The sequence below is a fragment of the Nicotiana tabacum genome, chromosome 11, assembly GCF_000715075.1.
Source record: "Nicotiana tabacum cultivar K326 chromosome 11, ASM71507v2, whole genome shotgun sequence".
Classification (NCBI taxonomy): Eukaryota; Viridiplantae; Streptophyta; class Magnoliopsida; order Solanales; family Solanaceae; genus Nicotiana; species Nicotiana tabacum.
In genome coordinates this window covers 8052170-8074200 of record NC_134090.1, presented here as the reverse complement: position 1 = coordinate 8074200, position 22031 = coordinate 8052170, and the positions used below count along the sequence as shown (strand labels likewise).

The 22031-nt window shown below is 35.0% G+C and overlaps 2 protein-coding genes across 2 annotated transcripts; both read left to right on the top strand.

The window, feature by feature from the left end:
- Nucleotides 1–341: 341 nt before the first annotated feature.
- Nucleotides 342–3592, top strand: LOC107788301 (uncharacterized). The gene is made up of 5 exons (XM_016609976.2): nucleotides 342–662; nucleotides 999–1097; nucleotides 1308–1494; nucleotides 2990–3091; nucleotides 3364–3592. Exons 1-5 carry the CDS (start codon nucleotides 444–446, stop codon nucleotides 3417–3419), a joined length of 663 nt encoding a protein of 220 aa, XP_016465462.1. The 5' UTR covers nucleotides 342–443; the 3' UTR covers nucleotides 3420–3592.
- Nucleotides 3593–11460: 7868 nt separating this feature from the next.
- On the top strand, nucleotides 11461–14763 carry LOC107788302 (uncharacterized). Its single transcript, XM_016609977.2, has 5 exons — nucleotides 11461–11812; nucleotides 12728–12826; nucleotides 12952–13138; nucleotides 14149–14250; nucleotides 14545–14763. Exons 1-5 carry the CDS (start codon nucleotides 11594–11596, stop codon nucleotides 14598–14600), a joined length of 663 nt encoding a protein of 220 aa, XP_016465463.1. The 5' UTR covers nucleotides 11461–11593; the 3' UTR covers nucleotides 14601–14763.
- The last annotated feature ends 7268 nt before the right edge of the window (nucleotides 14764–22031 follow it).

The following is a 22031-nucleotide window of genomic DNA, read 5'->3' as shown; positions in this document are numbered from 1 at the left end:
ACTTGATAAATATTGACTATTCTTTCAATAACGGTCCTTTAAAAAGTGATTATGTGTGCACTTAGCCTTTATTCCTTGAAGGCTGAAACCCAACATGGAGAAGGAGAGGAGTCAAAATGGAAATTAATTGCTCTATAATAAGGATAGCAATTCTAGCCCAAACTTATTGGACATGCCCAATCTGCCCAAGGTTGGGCCGATAATTGACCCACCAATTTATTGATTCAGTCCATTTTAATCCGCCCAAAATCAGTTTAACTGGTTTATTTGACACCCTACACTATATACTAGTACAAAATTACAAAGTCCACCAACACTAGTAGTTGTTGGTCATTTTTGGCTGAATGATGGGCTAGTACTTAAAGAGACCACGTGACAACCTGTCATATAATGCCTTACATTTTCCAGGAAAATTAAAAGAAATATCAAAAGGCTACCTAACAATGGAAAAAGAACCAGACAAGAAGAAACCAAGAATCCTTTGCCTCCATGGTTTTAGAGGCAGTGCTGAAATCCTCAAGAAATTGGTTCTCCGGTGGTCGGAGTCCGTCGTAGATAAATTAGATTTGGTGTTTTTGAATGCACCTTTTCCAGCTCAGGGAAAATCTGCACTTGAAGGTTTCTTTGATCCACCTTACTTTGAATGGTTTCAATCAAATAAGGTATTAGCACTTTGCTTCTTTCCATCCTTGATTCACTCTTAATTCTTCTATTGACGATTCAGTATATAATCAACGGGTTCAACTAAATTCAATGTGCCTGTGAAAATCACTAGAATTTTAACAAAGTGGATTGCGTTAACATAATGGTTGAACTCGTTAAGTTTAAATCTTGAATTTACCTCTAATTTTTGCCTGTATTAATTCAATCTTTTTATTTTTTGATTTTTCGAAAGTCAAACTTACCAATGAAGAATACATAAAGATCAAAACTTTCCATGTTAGTATTTGTGTATAACATGTGGATGATTCAAAATTGCAAATAGTTTATTTTTGTAGGATTTTACAGAGTATTACAACTTTGAAGAATGCCTAGAATACATAGAAGATTTTATGTCAAAGCATGGACCTATTGATGGTGTTCTTGGTTTCTCCCAAGTAAGCCTTATTACCATTTTCTTTCTGTTTTCTGTTTTCTGTTTTTTTTTTTTTTTCCGGAAGCAGCCTCTCTAACTCCATAAGATAGGAGTAGGAGGAGTAAGGTTTGTCGCGCACTACCCTCCTCAAACCCCCGGTTGGAATACACGGGGTATTTTGTTGTTATTATTTTTTAATTTTTTATTTTTTATTTTTTGGTTGTTGTCATAGGGAGCAGTTTTAGGTGCAGCAATTCCAGGCATGCAAAGGGAAAGAGTGGCTCTAACAAAAGTTCAAAAAATAAAGTTTGTAATCATAATATCAGGAGCTAAATTTGGAGGACCTTCATTTGGGGTACCACAATTAGCTGCCAATGCATTTTCATCTCCTATCAACTGCCCATCCCTTCACTTCTTAGGTATGTTCATATTATAATTTGTTTTTTTAGCAGTTGTTGAAGATCCATTCCTTTTCAATAGATTATTTTCTGGGCAAATACCGTTGGGTTTAAGCTTGGTTAGCTTAAAATAGAGGGTGAATGGGAAATAGAGGGAAAATGAAATATTTGGATTTCCCTCCCAGACAAAGGGATATTGTCCTATATTAGAGGAAGAAAAGGCTTTTGATTGGTATATATATATATATATATATAATTGTTCTTCTTCTAGCTCTTAAAGAGTTAAGAAGAAGGCAAGTCTTGCGTCGTCGTCGTCGCTTGCGCTGCTTCGGCTTCAGTCAAAGATTGATTGATTAATCTTTTTGGACAAAATTTACCGGATCCGTGCGCGACCCGATTCACTTTCTTCCTGAATTTTTATTTAAATTTCCTTCCCGTTTTTAAGTGACTGTTCTCAAGAATTATAAACTTTCAGAAACAGTACTTCCATTAGCTATAAATTCGTTTGATTCCTCAGATTTTTCCTTACGAATTTTCTGAACTTTAAGTCTTCATCTTCTGCACAAATCTATTCCAGTGTGATTTACTATCATTGAGTGATTCGCTGACATTGTGGCTTTTGATACCAATACATCTGGGAGGATAATATTCCAGTACCTCGGGTACTTGAGGGGAATAATTTCCTTAAGAATATACTGCGCATTCAGTGGGCTCGATTTATTTCGAAATTATTTTTTGCAGATATTATTTCGACATCCCGTTGTTGCTAACTTTCGATTTCTGTTTCTTGTTTCAAAAAGTTTACTGTTTAGTAATACAGATTGTCTAACAAATAGTTTGGTTAACATTAGGCTCATGTCTACATTAGTCCACATATTGAGCGTGTGCTCAAACTGATTCAACCAATAAACATGATTTGTGATTTATTTGTAAGTTGTTACAATGAAAATATAAAATAATAGATAGAAATACGGCGAAATAAGATCACTGTGACACCCATCAAAGAAGTTGTTCATCCCCTGTCAAACCTTACAGATTTCTTGAAAAAAAAAAATTCAAGCTCCAAAAATTGATGGTGAAAGTTTATCTTCCACTCATAAAATTTTAATTTTTTTTTCAAATAAAATACATGTCCAAACACAATTTCAACTTTCAAAAATTTTATCACCACAAATTTAAATTATTATTTTTTCGTCAAGTTTCAACCGAATCTATATACAAATGCCTATTAAAGTGTTATATGAGTGGGAGCTGGACTATTACTCTGTTTGACCAAACTTTTGAAAAATAAAAAAGTGTTCCCAAAAAGTACTTACTAAGGCCTAAGCTACCGCTATGCACGAGATCCGGGGAAGGGCCGAACTACAAGGGTTTATCGTACGCAGTCTTACCCTACAATTCTGCAAGATGTTGTTTCCACGGCTTGAACAAAATAGTATAAATGAGGGAATGAGCTCGTTAGCATTTCATTTATCCAAAACACTTATTTTAAATATATTTAATTTCCTTTTTAAAGGAGAGGCGGATTTCCAGAAAAAAGATGGTGAAATTCTGCTGGAGAGTTTTGTAGATCCACAAGTGATTCACCATTCTAAAGGCCATACCATACCAAGACTAGGTGAGTATTTTATACAGTTGCAGCTTTGTAATTTACAATCTACTTGGTTTAGAATATAAATATAATTATTAACTTGACTAATATTTTAAATTCAAATATTGAAACACTCCTTTGAAGTAATATCTTGGTCATCAGTTAACTTTTCGAATTGATTTTTACTGCCACTGCAAAAAACTAATTATTTAACAATCAGAGTAAAATGTAGGAAGATAGCACCCTTGAAATTATCTCCTGGAATTAAACTTGATTATATATTTATTGTTACTTTGCAGATGAAAGCAGCCTTGAAATAATGCTTGGGTTTATTGAAAAAATTCAAAAATTATGAGACTGCACGAGGAATTAATTGTAGTTATGGGTCTCACTGTTGGCCCCTCCACAAGAATTCTCGATTGTATGACAAATGAATAATCGTTAAATGCTTTTTTCAATTATATTTTCTTGATTATGGACATCTACTGATGTAATATTTCACAAGATTAACACGATAATTTACTAGTATATCTCAATATAAGATTTAGATTTTTTGATAATTGGAGAAAAACTTCATAGAAGGAAATGAATGTATGCAGTTGTATATTATTTCTTAAGGGTAATCTATATCAATACTATATTACGCAATTCACAACTTCAGTTCATCGCGTAGTGACACACCCAAAGAGGCTCGAACAACGATTGGGGTTTTTCTTGGTCTGTCGCCTGAGTCTATAATAAAACCTGCCACTGCTTTGGTTAGTTGTAAGGTCTGTGTACATATTACCCTCCCCAGACCCCACTTATGGGATTTATACTGGGTCGTTGTTGTTGCTTTGGTTAGTTGTAGCAATATTGAACCAGTATTTAGAGCTTTTACCTATCCAGAGTTCTTTAAAGCATTTTTTGCCGGTGCAAAATGTGATGCTCGAGTTGCACTCAACCATTTCAGGTCCATGTTTAACCAAAAATAGATATTTCGGTCAAAGTCAATATTTAGAAGAGAACGAGTTACTGATAACCAAAATTTACTTCACTTTCCCAACAATTTTAGGAAGAATCGATCAAAGAAATTATTTTCTCTACATACCCTTGTGGATGTTTCTCCCGTGCCTTTTTTGCATTCTTAATTCATCTTATTGTGAATGCCACTTGTCGCTACATCGATGTTCCACGTGTCATGCCCTGTTAGCTTGCTGACAATTCACGTGTCATGTCTTTTTTCCACCAATACAGATAGTCTCCCCACTTTCCGAATATTCTCAACTGAATATTCGGGAAGTGGTATGTTTTTATGGTAGGAATTCTTTACCGTCGTTTCTCGAGTGTCATCATGTCTCCTTCAGAATCGATGCGACGTATGTCACATTCATTTAATGCCCATGACATGTGGCTTCTTGCGATTGGATCTATAGTTTCTCAGCGCTTTTTCTGCGGCTGCGTTAGTCACGAAGTGACGGTTCCATTATGACGCTTCATAATGATCAATTTTAACGACGATTGTATCTTCTTATAAATACTTCAATCTTTTTGATTTCTTGAAGCCCTCTTATCTTTTTGATTTCATGAAGCCCTCTTTCTTCGGTATCCATTACCTTAATCTTTCTTCGTATCTTTGTACCCTTTCTTCTGTATTTCCTTTGATAAACATGTCTTCGTCAACACCAGACCAGCGCAAAGTTGTGATCGTTGATGAACTTGCTCCTTGCACTGCCCCTGCTAGAAGTAGGAGAGGTGGTAGACTTCGTATCCTTGGTTCATTATCTAATCATGGTTCCGCTTCTCAAAGTAGTTCTGTCAGACCATCTTCTTCTAGACCTAGGGCTCCTCTAACCCCTATATCTCCTTCTAGAAATAGGGACCTAAATGAATTTGTGCATGAACCTACAATTGCAGAGATTGTTCCTCAAGAGTTTTCTTTTGTAATAGATCGTGAGACCATGAGAAATCAAGTCTTTTCTATAGCTTCCCTTAACCCTGCTGAACTTTATCCAAGTTTAATTACTGCCGATCTTCTTTCCTTAGTTCGAAAGAGTATCATTGGAAACCAGATTTCTCGATTTTAGTCCCTGGTGCCAACCAAAGAATCACCTCTTACCATGTTGGTTTCTCTTTTGTTTATACCTACCCTTTTACTTTAGGGTTTAAGCCTCCCATTGATCCAGTTATTATTGAGTTTTGTCGCTACTTTAATGTGTGCCTTGGCCAGATTGGCCTCATCGTATGGAGGGCTGTAGCATGCCTTCATTACTTGTCGGATTTGGTTTCTGTTCCTTTTACCTTTCGACACTTACTTCATCTTTACTCCCTCAAGTTGTTTCATGAAGGAGTTTTTTCCCTCGTGGCTAGAAGTAAAATAGTGTTAGTTAGCCCTGAGGATGGCCGGGATCGTGGCTGGTACGCTCGCTTTGTTGTTGCCCCCACTAATGGGTTAGCAGGTGAAGAAAATATGTTTTTTTCTAGAAAAATGAAACTTTGCACATACGTTTTCTTCTCTTTTTTCTTTTTATATGTCTCGAATTACTTCATGTAATCACATACCCATATTTTCAGCAACCATGAAAGTCTTTGATAAGATTCCCAACTTCCATGCTTGCGTAGAAAAGATGTGATTGTTGCTCCTATGGACAAAAGATCTTGGAAGCTTCTTAGATGTTGATTGTTGTTCTTATGGACAAAAGATCTTAGAAGTTTCTTTCTTAAAAATTTGATCGGAAAGTGATAACGCACGGTACTTTTTACCTTCATAATTCTTCTTCTTCTTTTACTTGTTCATATGAAAAAATTTCATCCTCCCTATTTTTTATTAGGGTTTGCTATTCGTGGCATTAGTCCTGCATCTGTTCCATCAACCAGGCTTTCTATGAGTTTTGCCCAGGAACGGATTTTGAGTGCTTTACCCTCTTTTGGCTTGGCTAGAAAAGGCGGATTTGATAGATACAACTTTAAGTCCTTGAGAGCTTGTTGGCACTTATCAACCCATTCAAACTGATTTTGCTTCTTTAATACTGAAAAGAATTTAAAGCTTTTTTCCGATGACTTTGATATAAACCTCGACAGGGTTGCTATCTTGTATGTTAATCTCTACACTTCTCGTAAGTATATCTGGTATTTCCTTGATAGCTTTGATATGTGCAGATTCACTTCAATACCCCTATTAGAAACAAGAAAACCTAAAAACTTACCTGAAGCCACGCCAAAAGCACATTTTTCGAATTTAGCTTCATATTATACTTGCGGTGAATCTCGAAAGTTCTGACAAGTGTTTAAAATGATCTCCCGCCTGTGCTAACTTGACTAACATATCGTCTATGTAAACTTCCATAGTTTTCTCCAGATGTTCTTGAAACATTTTAGTCATCATTCTTTGATATGTGGATCCAGCATTTTTCAAGCTAAATGGCATGATTTTATAACAATAAGTCTCTCTGTCTGTGATAAACAAAGTTTTTTCTTCATCTAGAGAGCCCATTCTTATTTGGTTGTATCCTGAATATGCATATAAAAAAACTCAAAAGCTAACGTCCTGCGGTGGAATCAATTAGTTATTCTATATGAGGTAAAGAAAATGAATCTTTAGGACAAGCCTTATTTAAATCAGTATAATCTACACAAACTCGTTATTTTCCATTATTTTTGGGAACTACCACGGTATTAGCTAACCAGTCAGGGTACTTTACCTCTCGTATTGACCCAATTTTTAAAAGGTTTTGTACCTCATCTTGGATCACTTGATTTTTGAAGGATCCTTGCTTCCTCATATTTTGCTTTACAGGTGGGCATGACAAATCCTTATTCAGTTCGTAGGTCATCACCTCCGGTGGTCTGCCTTTCATATCTGACACCAAGTAAAGCAATCTATGTTAGTTTACAAAAATTCAATTAACTTACCTTTCATCTCTGAGCTTAAATTTGCTCAGATGTAAACTTTTCTGTATGGCCAGTGTATAAATAGCACAACAACTTCGAGTTCTTCGGTAGTTGTCTTCATATTTTCATTCTTTTTTTGGTTCTTGAATAACATCAGGTCTCGAATCAACATTAGTCTGTTCTAGTATGTCTTCAGTTGGGGTCTTTATAACGATGTCCTCAACCAAATTATGTAGTTGCTATTTTGCATCTGCCTCATTGATTACCGTGCTTGCAATCATTACTGAATTGATACTTCTTGAAGCTTGCTGATCTCCAAGGATTTGACAGATTCCCCACTGTGAAGGAAATTTGATAACATGGTGAGTACAACTTCCCCTTTTGTGATAACGCTTGAATTATCAAACCCGGACAAGGATCGTGCCTTTGGTATCACCTTGTTATTAGTTGCATTTCATTCACCACCCTCAGTAAAATGATGTTCACCGAACTACCTGAATCAATCAAAACTCATTTTAAGTTAATATCGTGTACAAGTAAAGATATTACCAGTGCATCGTTGTAAGGAATCATCAAGTCGTCAGCATCTTCATCATAAAATGTATACTGTCACCATCCAAGACCTGGAGAACTCTCTTCCGGGGGGTAACCGTGACTTTTTATGTCTTTTTTGCAGTTGTATATATTATACCATTGACCTCATCTCCCTCAGTTATTACGTTGACTGTTTTTTTTGGTGACGGAGGTTTTGGGAGCTCTTGTTTGTTCTTCATATATGATTGTCTTCCTTTCTCACTGAACAAATCATTAAGGTAACCTTGCTTCAACAAAAACTCGATTTCAGTCTACAATCTGTTGATTTATGGCCATGATCATTATGAAACTCGCACCAGAAATCTGGATTTCTTTTGCTTGGATCTAATCTCATTTCTTTAGTCCACCGCACCTTATCCCACATACCTCTTAAAGCAACTACTAACTCGGAGGTGCTGATATTAAAGCTGTAATCTCCTATCCTCGCTTGCGTATTGGAATTATTGCCTCGGGCATCCTGTTTCTTTCTGAAGGTAGATGAAAAAATCGTGTCTTTTTGCCTTGGTCTTGAGTCGAATCATGCGTTTTCCTGTTTAGATCGAGAGTCTCGCCCCCAGGTCCCATGTACGGCTCATACCTATTTTTCGGACCTTTTACTTATTCTGAACGTCTCGATCCTCCTCTTTCATCGGCCCTTGGCCGTGCGACTGTATCTTCTTCTATACGCAACTTCATATTATACCTGTTGTATATATCGTTCTAAGTTGTTGCTAAAAATTCTCACAAACTTTCCTTCAGCCTTCTCGAGGCTTCTAAACTTTTCTCGTTCCAGTTGCTCGCGAATGTCATGGCTGTCCAGTTATTAGGTACTCGAGATAACATCATCCTTTTCCGCTAGAATCTGTCTACGAATTCTCTGAGCAATTCTGTATCTCCCCACTTAAACTTAAAGATGTCTTCCATCCTTTTCTCAACTTTTTGAGCTCCCGAATGTGCTTTTATAAATGAATCTGCAAGCTCAGCAAAATAATCAATAGAATTTTCAGGTAAATGAGAATACCATGTTAATGCTCCCTTCGTGAATGTCACCAAACCTTTTGACCAAAACCGATTTAATTTCTTGTTTGGTTAAGTCGTTGCCTTTCACGCACATAGTGAACACAATTACATGATCTCGAGGGTCAGTTGTTCCATCATATTTGGAAATATCAGACATTTTAAACTTTTTAGGAATTGGTAAAGGTGTTGCACTTGGCTTCTATGGTTGTTGTGAATACTTGTCAATATTTACCCTTTTGATTATGGATGGTACGCCTGGTATCTGCTCCATACGATCATTCTGCTTCTTTAACTATTTTTGCGAAGTTAGCACTAAACTTTGTAAATTAAAATTATTTGGAGTACCTGACCCTCAATCACGAGATTCATTAGGATTTTCTCCACTTCTAGAATTATCAGACCCCGAACACGGGTTCTCCAGAGTAGTTGTGTTAACTGGTGGAGGAGTTTGCACCGTATTAGGTAATCCCATGACAAAAGCTTGCAGTGAATTATTCATGTGCTCCACAATTAATTGCTTTAGAGCGTCTTGCTCCATAGTTTGTTCGTTTCCCTGTTGATCGTCAGCACGGGAGGTGGACCTTGCAAATGAACTTCCACGTGACTATTGAGGGGATCCTTCTGGTGTGAGGTGTGGTGGAGTTGTACCTTGTTGGTTCAGCTATTGTTGTCGTTAACGGTAGACATATTTGATTGTTAGAGATTGAAAATTGAACAGATTATCAGTTTTTCGGTAACGGAATCAATTTATTTAACCAAAAATAGATTTCTCGGTCAAAGTCAATATTTAGAAGAAAACGAGTGACTGATAGCCATGATTTACTTTACTTTCCCAATAATTTTAGGAAAAATAGATCAAAGAATAAAAATGATTGGCAAAGAAAAATAAGAAACGAATTGACAATCACTCCCCGAAATCAAGGCTTAAAACTTGAAGAGTAAAGAATAATAGTATGTATTTTAGTAATAATCGTAACTTGCCCTTACAAATGAGATTTCTGTCCTTATATAGGAGCTTATAATTATAACAATTCTCACACTTAATTTGGGCTCACTAATGGTATTAATTAAATTGAGTGCTCGTTACCATACGTAAGCGTAACTGACACATTTATGACTAAAAATTCCTCGTAACTGCTCCGATTTTCCTTCCTTATTTACTTCTGATTCATGTATCTTCCCTTCTTTGCAGTCTTTGTTCATTTCGTTCTTGTTTCTTCTTTAACAGCTGTCAGGTCCGGTTCTTTTCTCTACATAACCTCGTGGGTGTTTCTCCTGTGCCTTTTCTGCATTCTTAATTCATCTAATTGAGAATGTCACTTGTCACTTTATCGATGCTCCACGTGTCATGCCCCGTCAGCTTGCTGACTGTCCACATGTTATGTCTTTTTCCCACCAATGTAGTCCAAATCATAGGTTTTAATTAGTTCTACATGCTGATATGTGAAAAAGAATTATTGAAAAAAACCATGTTATGGTCTGTTTCTGTACCTTAATTTACCTTGTCTGATAAGTAAAATTTGTACTATCATAAGTTGTGTGCTAAAATCGCTTCTATTTTTCTAGTGTACGTTTGAGGATATTACTTTTTATGTACTCTTGGCTCCTGTAAAACCGTGTGATATATATAATAAAACACTTTATATATCAGTTATATATTAGCACTAGGAGCTTTCAGGGAAGCTTACTGTGATCACAACACTACGAGCTTCCAAGGGAGTGGGCCAGAATCTCTGGTTCTGAAATCAAATCACAAAATGTAAATCTTATTGCTACTTGTATTCAGGAACGTACGCATAATTTTTTGTAAGCGATGTCGTATTTACATAAATAAATAAACGTAAGTATAATTTAATATCATTTTCCCACAAGTTAAAAAGCTTGGCCAATGGTTTAGTTGAATATTACTACAAATGGAGGTATAAGTTCAATCCTCCTTAGCCTTAATTTTTTAATAAAAATTCTCGCTCAAAGATCTTCAAAAAATAGGATATCTAGGTCCAGATTCAAACCTACAATATTTACAAGTCAGCTTGACCAGCGGACCAAGAAGTACTCTCTACCAAGAAGCAGTGTCATTATTATATAATGCTTCATTTTTGTGGAATATTAGTATAAATTTTTTTCCGACACAGTAGTATCGGATGACACCACTTCCACTTATGTAAATCCGCCCCGCTTGTATGCTCGCAAAAAAAGAAGGAAGTATATTCGAGCACTAATGGACGTTTGGCGTTGCCAAGAGTCCAACTTTAGACCTGAAGATCCTAAAAACCTTTGTGGACCCACGACTTCAACTTTAGAGCCACTTTTTTCCGAAGTTAATTCTGAAGCGGCTATACTTCAAAAACTTTATAAATATCGACTATGCTTTAAATAAGAGTCCTAAAAAAGTGATTGTGCACATCGCCCTTATTTCTTGGTAGAAATTCAAAAATTGTCAGATTTACAAGTGATCATTTAAAAATAGCCACAATTTCAAAAGCAATTGAAATTTAGTCATTTTTCATGTAAAGATAAATCTAAACGAAAACACTATTCAAAATCCGGAAAAATACTTCAGTATAATATACTGGAGTTCCAGTATAATATACCGGTCCAACATAATATACTGGAACTTTCCGCGTGTTGGAGTTCCAGCTAATATGTTGGAAGTTCATACACATGTGCACCGATCTCCAGTATATTATGCTAGAACTTTCTGTGTTGCAGCAAAATAGTGGCTATTTGTTAATGACTTTACAAACGCTGGCTATTTTTGAATGATCAGTCCGAAAACTGGCTAGCCCGTGCTATTTTTACTTATTACTTATAAGGTTGAAGCCCAACTTGGATCTATGTACCCAGGCTAGGAAAAGTAAACACTCCGAAATGAATATGGGTGGCTATTCGTGTAAAGATCCCATAAGTACAAAGTCCACCAACACTGTGGTAGTTGTTGGTCAATTTTGGCTGAATTATGGAATAGTACATAAGCAGACAACGTGACAACTAGTCATATAATGCTAAGTGGTCTTACATTTTCCAGGAAAAGAATACTCCTAGCAAAACTAAGACTACCTAACAATGGAAAAGGAATCAGAGAAGAAGAAACCAAGAATCCTTTGCCTCCATGGCTTTAGAGGCAGTGCTGAAATCCTCAAGAAATTGGTTCTCCGGTGGCCGGAATCCGTCGTAGATAAATTAGATTTGGTTTTTTTGGATGCACCTTTTCCAGCTCAGGGAAAATCTGCACTTGAGGGTTTCTTTGATCCTCCTTACTTTGAATGGTTTCAATCAAACAAGGTATTAACACTTTACTTTTTCCCATCCTTGATTCACTATTATTTTTATTATAGAAAGGAACAATTTGTTGAGAATGTTGATAATGAAACCACACAAGTTTCTTTAATAATCTTTTTAAAGTTGATTAATTCTTAAATATAGTAGACATAAATCATTTTTTCACTTTGGGGGTAGATTTGAACATTTTGAAGCATATGAAAGTATTTTAAATTTTCTATTTAGTAGTAAAAAATTGAGATTATTAGATGATGAAAATTTAAAAAAACATTGCCTTAACCTTGATTGATCCCTTAAAAAATAATATTAACTATAATATTAATAGTTTAGACTTATTTTTTGAATTAAAAGTGTTGAGAAAATAGTACAAGTAGAAGATAACACTCGAATTAATATGCTCAATCAGATAAAAAACTTAAATTCTTTTTCAAATGATTATATTGATTATAGAAGAATATTAACGGTTCATGTTAGAGTTGCCTCAGCTAGCAGAAATAGCTTTTCCAAAATTAAGATGCTAATATTACATATTAGCTATATTATCAATTTATAAAGAATTATAAGAGAACTCAATTATAGATAAATTATTAACATCTCAGAAATAAAAAAATAAACTTAAAACAAAAATATATATTAAAGTTTTTTGTTTAAATTTAAGGCCTCCAATTAAATTTTTGCTTTAGGCCACAAATATTCTTAAGCCGCCCCTGGACAATGGGTTCAACTAAACTCAATGTGCCTATAAAAATCACTTGAATTTTAAGAAAATGGATTGCATTTACATAAAGATTGACTCATCAAGTTTAAATCCTTGATTTATTTCTGATTTTTGGCTGTATTAATTTGATCAAAATTTTCCATGTTAGTTTTTTTATATAACATTTGGAATAATTAAACTTGCAAATATTATTGTTGTAGGATTTCACAGAGTTTTATAACTTTGAAGAATGTGTAGAGTACATAGAAGATTTTATGTCAAAGCATGGACCTTTTGATGGTATTCTTGGTTTCTCACAAGTAAGCCTTATTACCATATTTTTTGTATTTTTGTAACCTTCCTCAGAAGTTTACTCTATCCTGTTTATTTATTTTTTTTTAATAATAATTTTATTATTATTTTTTGGTTGTTGGGTGAAAAATAGGGAGCAGTTTTAGGTGCAGCAATACCAGGCATGCAAAGGGAAAGAGTGGCTCTAACAAAAGTTCCAGAGATAAAGTTTGTAATCATAATATCAGGGGCAAAACTAGGAGGGCCTACATATGGGGTACCACAATTGGCTGCCAATGCATTTTCTTCTCCTGTCAACTGCCCATCCCTTCACTTTTTAGGTATGTTCATATTATAATTTGTTTTTTAGCAATAGTTGAAGATTCCTTAATTTTAAATAGATTATTTTTTGGGCAAATAGATTGGTTAACATTAGGCTCATGTCTATATTAGTCCACACATTGGGTGCTCAAAATGAGTCAACCAACTAAACATGAGTTGTGGTTTATTTGTAGCACCGAAAATATAAAAATATGATGTGTGTGTATGAACAAAGTCCTATAATAGTTGCTGAAAAGATTGAAAGTCTATATAAAAAATGTAGGGATCTCTTAACGGTGGGAGGTTTTTCGAAAAAATCGTGCGGGTCTAGCTTAAAGCAGACAATATCACCCAATATTTAGAGTATATTTGGGCTAGTTTAGCCCAACTACGGATATCAGAGCGCGGATTCGGCGGAACGAGTATGGAGATGGTAAAATAATGGTCTGAGGCGGGCACACACAAGAAGAAGCTAGTTGCGGGCTTCAATTGCGATAATATTCTAACAATATGGGTGGTACATAGTGAATGTCAGAAATTGACCCGTGGATTGTGGCAATGGGCCATATGGAACTTAGTTCGAGGGGGGACCCGTGAATCGCGGTAGTGGTGAGCCACGTGGAACTTAGTTCAAGAGGAAGATTGTTGGGTGTGCGAACAAAATCCAATATTGGTAATTGAAAACCTACATATTAGGTGTAGACATCTATTAATGGTGCAAGGCCTTTTTAAAAAAATCGTGTGAACTTAACTCAAAGCGGATAATATCACATAATTGTAAGAGTATATTTGGACTAGTTTAGCCTAACAAAATAATAGATCGAAATAAGGTCATCGCAACACCCATCAAATGAGTAATTCAACCCATGTCAAATCTTACAGATTTCATGATTTCAGTTGATTCTTGATACAATAACTTTGTATTGAGTGTTGGATCCTTACTTTAATATTATAAGGATTTTTTAATTTTTTATGTAGCACCATTTTCTAATACAATTAGTATAAATATATTCATTTTTCTTTTTTAAAGGAGAGACGGATTTTCAGAAAAAAGACGGTGAAATTCTGCTGGAGAGTTTTGTTGATCCACAAGTGATTCATCATTCTAAAGGCCATACCATACCAAGACTAGGTGAGTATTTTATACAGTTGCTGCTTTGTAATTTACAATCTACTTGGTTTAGAATATAAATATAATTATTAACTTGACTAATATTTTATATTCAAATGAAACTTCTTTTTGAGGTATAATTTCTTGGTCATCAATTAACTTTTCAAATTGATTTTTACTGCCACTGCAAAAAAACTACTCCTTAAACAATCAAAGTAAAATGTAGGAAGAAACGTACGTTTCCTTGTTTCATCAATTTAGTTTCAAATTATCTATTGGAATTAAACATGATTATACCTTAATTATTTTTTGCAGATGATAGCAGCCTTGAAATAATGCTTGGGTTTATTGAAAAAATTCAAAAACTTTGAGACTGCACGACGAATTAATTGTAGTTCTGGGTCCACAAGAATTCTCGATTGTATGACATATGAATAATGGTTAATTTTTTTTTTCCAGTTATATTTTCTGGATTATGGACATCTATGTTGGGTTTTTAAATATATTAATGTTTAAAAGAGGGTGAATGAGAAATTGAGGGAAAATGAAATATTTGAGTTTCATTTGAGATTCCCTCCTTGATGAAGGAACATCGTCCCATATTGGAAGAGGAAGAGGTTTTTAATAAGTATATAAGCAATTGCTCTTCTTCTAGCTTTTAAAGAGTTCAGAAGAAGGCAAGTCTCGCGACGTCGTCGCTCGCTTGGCTTCGGCTTTGGATTTGATCAAATGATTGATTGATTAATTTTTTGGACCAAATTTATTTGTTAATAGTAAATATTAACAGAAATGTTATTAATTATCCGTTTTAATAACTAAATATTAATATTAAATCCAAGAATATTAATATTAAAATCCAACCGTTTCCACTTTCCCGTTTTCTGCTTTGCTTAGATTTTTCATACGATTTTCTGAGTTTCTTCTCCTTCTTCTGCATTGTTTTAACTTCAAAGAAAGCAACAGTAAGTGTGATTTGCTACTGAACTTTGTGTTCGCTGAAATACTAGGGTTACCACTATACCAGTGTGTAATTCGTTATATCCTGGGAGGAAATAATCCATAACCTTGGGTACTAGGAAGAGATTAAATTCCTTAAGGGAACCCTATGAATTCAGTGAGCTCGAATTAACTTTTGTTTCGTTTATATTTCTGTTTATGTTATTTTATTTTCTCCAGAATTATTTTAGAAATACAGTTTACTAACAATCTAATGATGTAATATTTCACAAACACGATAATTTACTAGTATATATAATTACCACAGACTTTTTAAACTACATGCTTTAACTTTATGGAGATTCTATTCCAGTCCAACCTTTGTTAGTACTTTATCTCACATCATATCGTCTTAAGAGTATATACTCAGATAAAAAAAAGTTAGGTGTTGTAGGAGGTAACTTATATTATTCTTTTTTGTTACTAATTTCATTTTTATTTAAAAAAAATTCTTCTAATTATTTTTCAATTGATACACCTAACACAAGCGAGAAGGAGAAAAGTAAAAAATGATACTATTAATTACTATGTTCAGCTTGTGAAAAAATACAAAGTCAAGACAAAAATTGTGGTAGTTGTGGGTCAATATTGGCTGAATGATTAGAGTAGTTCTAAAGGAGACAATGTGACAACAAGCCATATATAATAACTAATAAGTGAGAAATCAAAGTGGCCTTACATTTTCCAGAAAAATAATATCAAAACAAAAGCTAACATGGCAAAAAATCTCAGCAGAAGAATCCTCTGCCTCCATGACTTTGATCCTCCTTAATTTTAATGGTTAAAATCAAATAATTTACTACTTCCTCCTCTCCACAATAAGTGACCAATTTACTACGCCCATAAAGGAAATACAAAATTCTGAACCAAAATAGTTAGTGTGACTAAACTGCCCTTAGTTAAATGTTGCAGCATACTTAATGTGAAGAATAAAAGACTTTTTAAGGATACGTACATAAGGATAATTTTAGAAAACAAATTGAATTTTTTCTTAATTATATAAATGGACACTTATTTTGAACCGAAATAAAAAGACAAATTAATCACTTATTGTGGATCAAATGGAGTATTAATTAACACTTGCTTCATTACCGAAGTACTCCCTATCATAATTTCTTTATTATAAGAAAATGAATTGAGACATTTAATTAAGGAGGAAGGGATCCAACTATCTCACCAGGTGGTTCATCCTATCCTTGATTCACTACTGTATCTGCTCATATTTATTCAATTTTAGTATATCTTTTTCTAGTATATCTTTTTATAAGGTCCGTGTACACATTGCTTTTTTCAGATCCTGTGAGCGGAATGTCACTGGGTGGTTGTTGTTGTAGTATATGTTTTGTAGGATTTCACAGGGTTTTACAACTTTGAAGAATGCCTCGACCTGTACATAAATGTTAATTTTATCTTACAATAGGTTTATCTACGGTCAACAACAATAACAACATACTATTATATTTCCACGAATGTGATCTGGGGAAGATAGTATATACGCAGACTTTACTCTTACCCTAGGTAGGTAGAGAATTTGTTTCCTATAGTTTATCTACGATCAACTACCATATTTCTGAGAATTTTTAGATGAGAAAGTGCCTAGGTGGCAACATAAAGCAACTTTTCAGAAGCGTAGACAACAGAGTGCAACAAGTAAAGGCAAATCCTAAAAGAACAAAGATAAAATCTCTAAAGGTACGATAAACTGCATATATCCAAAATGCAATAAGGTAATTACTTTGAAACAAAAAAATGTAAGTGTCATATTTGGGCATGCATATGATACAAAAGCTGCAAATTGAATTTGAACTTGCCCTAGGCAGGGGCGAATCTAATGTAATGGAATTCCGAATTCATCTGAATTTAATATTTTCGAAGCGAACCATAAATTTATGTGGAAAAAACTACAAAAATTGTAATAAATAGCAGATGTAAGCCCCACAACTTTATAACTAAGAACCGTAAATATAGAACATGCAGAGTTCAAATTCTGAATCCGCCTCTGCGCCAGATATATCTAATTTGTCATTGGGAAAACCCTAGCCTTGATGTCCTCCATAGTTAATCCTTTCTCCAAATATTCAATGTTAGAAGGGTCAAAAGGTCCTTTTATTCTATCTACACATTTAATCACTGCCCTAGCTGGAATCACACTCTTTGATGGATCTGGACAAGTCCCATAACTCAAACAAGAAGAAAACCCTTTGAATATTAAAACTTCCACTTCTTCCTCATTCACAATAGCTTTCACAAGAAGAGCTTCATTTCTCACTGATTGACTATAAAACTCTAACATTGCTATTTCTTCATTATGTCCATATTCTTCATCATCTTCTTCGTCATCATTATCGTATATAACTCTCCTCCTTGCACGGCAAAATACGGATGCCAGAGGCCGTCCGACGTTTGATTTCCGAGTAGTGGTGGAGGAGGAAGAGTGAAAGGTGACAGCAGTTTTAATTGAGTTGTTATTATGGCTGTGAAAGTAAGGTAAAAGATATGGTAAATATTGTGAATTGCATGTTATTCTATGCTTCAACATACTAGCCAAAGTATAACTTGTTTTTCTTCTTTCTTGTTAGCCTTCTGCTGATGTTTTGTCCTTATTTTTTAGGTGTAACAATCCCAGGCATGCAAAGGGAAAGAGTGGTTCTAACAAAAGCTCCAGAGATAAAGTTTCTTTTCATATAGGATACCACTGGGGGTGTCAAATGGAGGGTTGGGCCTATTTTAATCGGTTTAAATGGGTTGAGTCAATAAATGCACGGGTCTAATGACCTGCCCAAAAATTACTTGGATTGAGATGTATTGAGTCAAAATGGGCTAAAATTTGGGTCACAGCCTAACTCGTCTAACTCTTACCAAACTTTAACTAATATGTAATTTTTTCTTATAAATTGTATAATTACTAAATATGACCTTTTTTCTTTTGTTATAGTCATATATAACATATCAAATAAAAAAAATTATTTTTAAAATATTTTGGCAAAGTTACTCATGGATCAATTTGGGCTAAAATCAACCCAACTTTAAATGGGTTGAGATGAATTTGGGTCAATATAGCTGAGTTCAATAATGGGTTGATCAATAACCAGCCCAACCTTGAACACACGGGTTGGACGGGTCATTTGAGCTTGGGCCAAATTGACAGCCCTAGTACCACCGTTGACTGCCAATTTGGGCAGACTTACTTGTATTATTGAAGGGTCATCGGAGCCGTATATGTGTGAATATCTTGAAAATGATAATATAAATAACTTGGTACCCTAAATACTAAAAGAGTTTAGAGGGCATCGGTTGAGCAGTTTGCTCAAATTTCCTTACCCAATCTGCTGACCTTGGAAAAGAAATAATGGTGCCTGTGTCGCGTTAAAATCTTAGGACCGTCTTTGATTCAAATGCATTTTCTTATGGATAATATGAGCAAAAAAGTAGAGCAAAATATAGGAAGGATCATTTGCTTGGTTTAGTAATTATTTACATGATCTAAGTTTGAAATAATTTACTAGAACAAAACTTGATTATACCTTTATTTATCTTTGCAGATGATGGCAGCCTTAAAATAATGCTTGGGTTTATTGAAATAATTTAATAGTATGAATTAATTCTCAAATATTTTTGGTTTCGGCTGTTTCGTTGTTGATTATGGGCATCTTGTGATGGAATTGTTCACAAGTAAACGCGACAATTTACGCTCTATTTTATCTAATGACTATAAGATAATATTTTGACAATTGGTGGAAAATGTTAAAGATGAGAAGAATGTCTACAAGTTAAATGTGATGGAGATGTTTGATTTTTCAGACAAACAAGCTAGAGGCGAAAGAACAAAATGCTTTTTTCACTTTTAGCCCGCGCTAAAAATTATTTACGTTCAATAATCGAAAAAGTGTATAGAATTTATATAATTTTTGTATATAATATGCAGAATGTGTGTGTGTGTTTCTATTTATCTACAAAATTTCTACAAATAAACTACAAATCAGTTTAAGTATTGTATAAAGTTGTATTGTTTTTAAGAGTATCTACAAAATTACTATATTTATACTACAATTAAACTACAATTTATGTTGGAAAAAAATGTTGACTACAAAATTTTCTCTTCACCTACAAAATTTCTACAAAAAAGTTGACTAAAAGTTGAATCTTTGAATCAAAGTCAGAAGAAGGGATAGGGGATTGATTGGTTTCAGGGGTGATTTGAAGGTAAATATTGTATAGAATTTTGATATGGACATCAACATTTGACACGACTGAGGCTGGGCTTATGCTTCTCTTCTCCAGCGGCAATAGCTCTATGTCGTAAAACCATAAGAATATGATTTTGAATCCGAAAAGAAATAGGAAAGCGTGGGCCCTACTATTTCGTACGTAACAAAATTGCAATTTTTATCTCTGTATTTTTTGAGAAGAGGAAGAAAGGGGAGGGGGAAAACGGCGTAGGTCTTGGGAATTAGGGGGATAGAGAAACGTGGGATATATGGGCACCTTTAATTAAGGAGTAAAAACTGCCCATTAATTAGACCATTAATTAAGTATGGTATAGGATTTGTAATTTGTATACTAAGTGTAATTAAATCAAACCTTAAACATTAAGGGTAATAAAGTTTCCTATGTGGCATAGGAAAGTAAAAATCCTAATATGGGATTTTTTCCTTCCTATACCATATATGAAACTTTATTACAAAAAATGTGCATATTTTGTAAATTACCCGCCTTGTGCACTGTTTTTCTATAATTTTTATACCATTCATTAATTAGTAATTAATAGTAGCTGAATCTTCCGAATATGGCGCGCTAAAAATCAGGAAAAGAATATCATATACAGCCAAGTCAGATTTTGGTTCTCAGTTCCAATTATTAGAAAAATTATCATTTAAGTCTTTAAAACCTTAGGAATGTGACTAAGTGTTTCGAAACAGTGTTAAAAACTCAGGACTGAAATCATATAGCATGCTGAATATCATGTAAACAGTGATAATAATCCCAAAGGGATTCAAATAATCGGCACTCGGCCCAAATATATCATAACAATCCAAGTAGGATGTTTACTAATCAGTCTATAGTCCAAGGCACAGCTTGAACACCACTCAGGGTGGACTAAGCCACAATCCCCCCAATCACAAACGACCCCGCACTCATCATGGAGTGCGTGTCTTGCCTCAATATAGCGTCACAGTGTGATAAATCGAGGTTTCAAACCCTCAGGTCATCATCTACATCTATTACTCACCTCAAGACGGCCGAAGACTAGCCCGCAATGCCCTTTCCTCTCGAATCGACTTCCTTGCGCGTCGAATCTGGCCAAAACCGCAACGAATACGTTACAATAGGCTAATAGAACACAACCCAATCGAAAAGACTCGAAAAACACCAAAAATCACGAAGTTGGCAAAACCCGAGCCCCAGGCCCACTTCTCGAAAAATTACGAAATTCACATCACCGGATTCCTCGTCTCGCCACGAGTCCGTACATATAAAATTTACCAAAATCGGAGTTCAAATGCTCCCTCAAATCCCAAATTTTCATTTCAAAAACCAAGCCCTAGCTCTTCCAATTTTTTACCCAAATTTCCAAGAATTAAAGGTTGATTCTTCAATAAAATGATGTTTCTAAGTCACGAGACTCACCTCCAATCAATTCCCATTGAAACCCTCTTCAATTTCTACCAAAAAGCTCTCAAGGTGGTCAATTGAGGAAAAATGAATAGGCTCGCGGATGAAATAATCAATTAAAACCCTTCTGTCCAGGTGTTTTTAACCCTATGCGATCGCGGTCCTAGGCATGCGATCGCGATGAACAAATTCTCAGGGATTCAAAAACGTTCTATGCGAACACAAAGGAGCTATGCGATCGCGGTTAACAATTTCCCAAACCTATGCGAACGCGTCCAATTTTATGCGAACGCGTAGAGTAAAAATATGCTGCCCCAAAATCCTCTCGTGCGAACGCGGGATGAACCATGTGATCGCGTAGCTTTACCTCCCAGTGCTATGCGATCGCGACTCAATGGATGCGATCGCATCGGCCAATATTTCCTTCTGCAATATCTGTTGAAACCTGCAACTTTCAATAGCTAAACTTGGTCCGTTTGACCACCCGAAATCACCCCGATGCCCCCGGGACCTCAACCAAAATCACAAACATGACCTTTTGCCTTATTCAAACTTGCTCGAACCATCAAAACGCTATTGTTAACATCAAAATCCCCTAATTTCCTTAAATCAAAGTCTAAGTTTCTTAAAAACTTCCGAATCGCACATTCGATCAAAAACCCGACCTAAACACATCCGAATGACATGAAACTTTGCACACATATCCAAAATTACCTAACGGAGCTACTGCAACTCTTGGAATTCCATTTCGACCCCCGGATCAAAATCTCACCTATCCACCGGATTTCGCCAAAATACTAACTTCGTCAATTCAAGCCTAATTCTACACCGGACCTCCAAAATCAATTCCGATCGCACTCCTAAGTCACAAATCATTTCCCGAAGCTAACCAAATCACCGAAAATCACATCCGAGCCCTATAACTCATAAGTCAACGTCCGGTTGACTTTTCCAACTTAAGCCTTCCTTAAAGAGACTAAGTGTCTCATTTCTTATCAAAATCATTCCAAATCAACTCTCTCACACCACATACCGATAATGAAATATGAAGAAGCAATAAACGGGAAAAACAGAGCAGCAACACATGAGACGACGGGGCGGGTCGTCACATCTTAGGAATTAGGGGGAGCAGATTAAAATTGTTATGTTACAAATTCTATGTAAGTCTGATTTTATGTTAATATCTACAAAAT